At 36.6% G+C, this 1699-nt stretch overlaps 1 protein-coding gene across 1 annotated transcript; it reads right to left on the bottom strand.

The window, feature by feature from the left end:
- Positions 1-1274, bottom strand: LOC116131780 (pectinesterase inhibitor 10-like). The gene is made up of 2 exons (XM_031417454.1): positions 876-1274; positions 1-326 (listed from the first exon to the last, which is right to left on the bottom strand). The coding sequence occupies exons 1-2, from the start codon at positions 1187-1189 to the stop codon at positions 236-238; spliced, it is 405 nt and encodes a 134-aa protein (XP_031273314.1). The 5' UTR covers positions 1190-1274; the 3' UTR covers positions 1-235.
- Between the last annotated feature and the right edge of the window lie 425 nt (positions 1275-1699).

Here is a 1699-nt window from a genome sequence, read left to right on the forward strand (position 1 = left end):
TTAAAATGAAGGATTCAGTTTTGAGTATTGGAAAATAGAAATGTTTCAAGAATATTGTTACAATGTTTCAATCCTACATCTATACCGTCCAAATTCCAGTTAGCACAATCTTGTAGCAACTGCACAGTCAATACTCAAATGAGTCAGCATAACTACTGAGAATAGAATAGGGTTAAGGCATTCGTCCCTTGAACATAAGGAAAATTTTTGTGAAGTTGGCTGCTTAGTTCTGCTTTCAATCGCTGTGACTCTTGACGAGTCTTCGATCAAGGATTTGAGAAGACCAAGAAAAGCAGCTGCAGCATCTTACTACAAACCAATCCAACCTGTGTTTTCATGGCCCAAAAAATAACTCTAGAGTTACTATTATTTAAAAATAAAATAAAAAAAGAAAAAGAAAAAAGAAATACATACTCCTTTATTGGATTTTTGAATGTAAGATGGACGACATAAAAACTTAAAATTTACAGTATCAAAGTAACATATTGAATGGTAGATGTCCAGCACATTGAGGGAAATCCCAGCTGTATTAGTTCAGATTTCAATGGCTTTGACTGGTTGTTAGGTGGGTTTGGATTTAAAATTAAAAATGGTGTCTTCAAGATGAAGAATGAAACCAAAAACTACCAGTCAAATGATCTTTGAAAAGTTGTATTGGAAAGGAAAAAGGGTTTTCTGGGTTGAAGAAAGGCACAACTTGAATTACTCCCAGATTCCAATTTGACACACAGAAGCAAACAAAGTTTATTTTCCAAAATGACAAACTTAAATTCGCCAGAAACTAAGCTTCAGAATGAATCTAATTGTGCAATTCATATTTTGATAAAGCTAAAGATCTTAATAAATGCAAAAGAAGAAAAATATGGAGGACTTACAATTCTTTAAGGCAAGAATTGGAATCCCCAGATGGCTCATCCGGGGCTCTTTTATCCAAAGAAAATGTAGATGGCACCTGAGCTACTGCAGGAGTGGACAAGGTTTCAAGCAAGAGGGGGAGGTTATCAGCCGTGCCGTGCCTGGAAGGAAGCGGTGAGAAGGGCGGCGAAGGCGATGGAGACGGCGAAAACGAGTACTTTTGGTTGCCGGGTCCGACACTAATGGGAAGAGGAGATGGTGGAGTTGGAGGAGAAGATGATGGAGAAATGTATCCATTATTTTTGATCAAATGATCTTCTTCTAATTCTTCCATGAAAAGATTGAAGATTCTGCAAAATTTTTTTATTTTTTATTTTTTCTTTCTTTCTTTCTTTTGTGTTTGTGATTTGTGGTAGTTGAATTAGTGGTAATGTCTGTAAGTTTAGTTTCCCGGGACAGTTTGATTTGAATTACCGGTAAAACCTAACGGTCTTTGGCTAACCTACCGGCTATGCACCACATTTCTCTTGCTATCTTAATTTCAAAAGCAAATTGTAATATTGTTTTTATTTTATTTTTATTTTTTCTGATATATGCTCTTGGGATGTGTGGAAGTAGTTTTCTAAAAAGTGCTCGAGTAAAAATGCTTTCTTTAACAACACATGGAGACACTGTTGTAGGGCTGTTAGTCGAGCTGAACAACTTGCGAGCCGGTTCGGCTCGTATAAGACTTAATAAAACTTAGTTCGAACTCGTTATACAAATCGAGCTGAGTTCGAGCAGCATGTGACTTGACTCACAAGCTTGGGTCGCATACACATGATTAGGGGGTGATATGTAATTT

This window comes from Pistacia vera, unplaced genomic scaffold (assembly GCF_008641045.1).
Source record: "Pistacia vera cultivar Batoury unplaced genomic scaffold, PisVer_v2 Contig242, whole genome shotgun sequence".
In the NCBI taxonomy this organism is placed as follows: domain Eukaryota; kingdom Viridiplantae; phylum Streptophyta; class Magnoliopsida; order Sapindales; family Anacardiaceae; genus Pistacia; species Pistacia vera.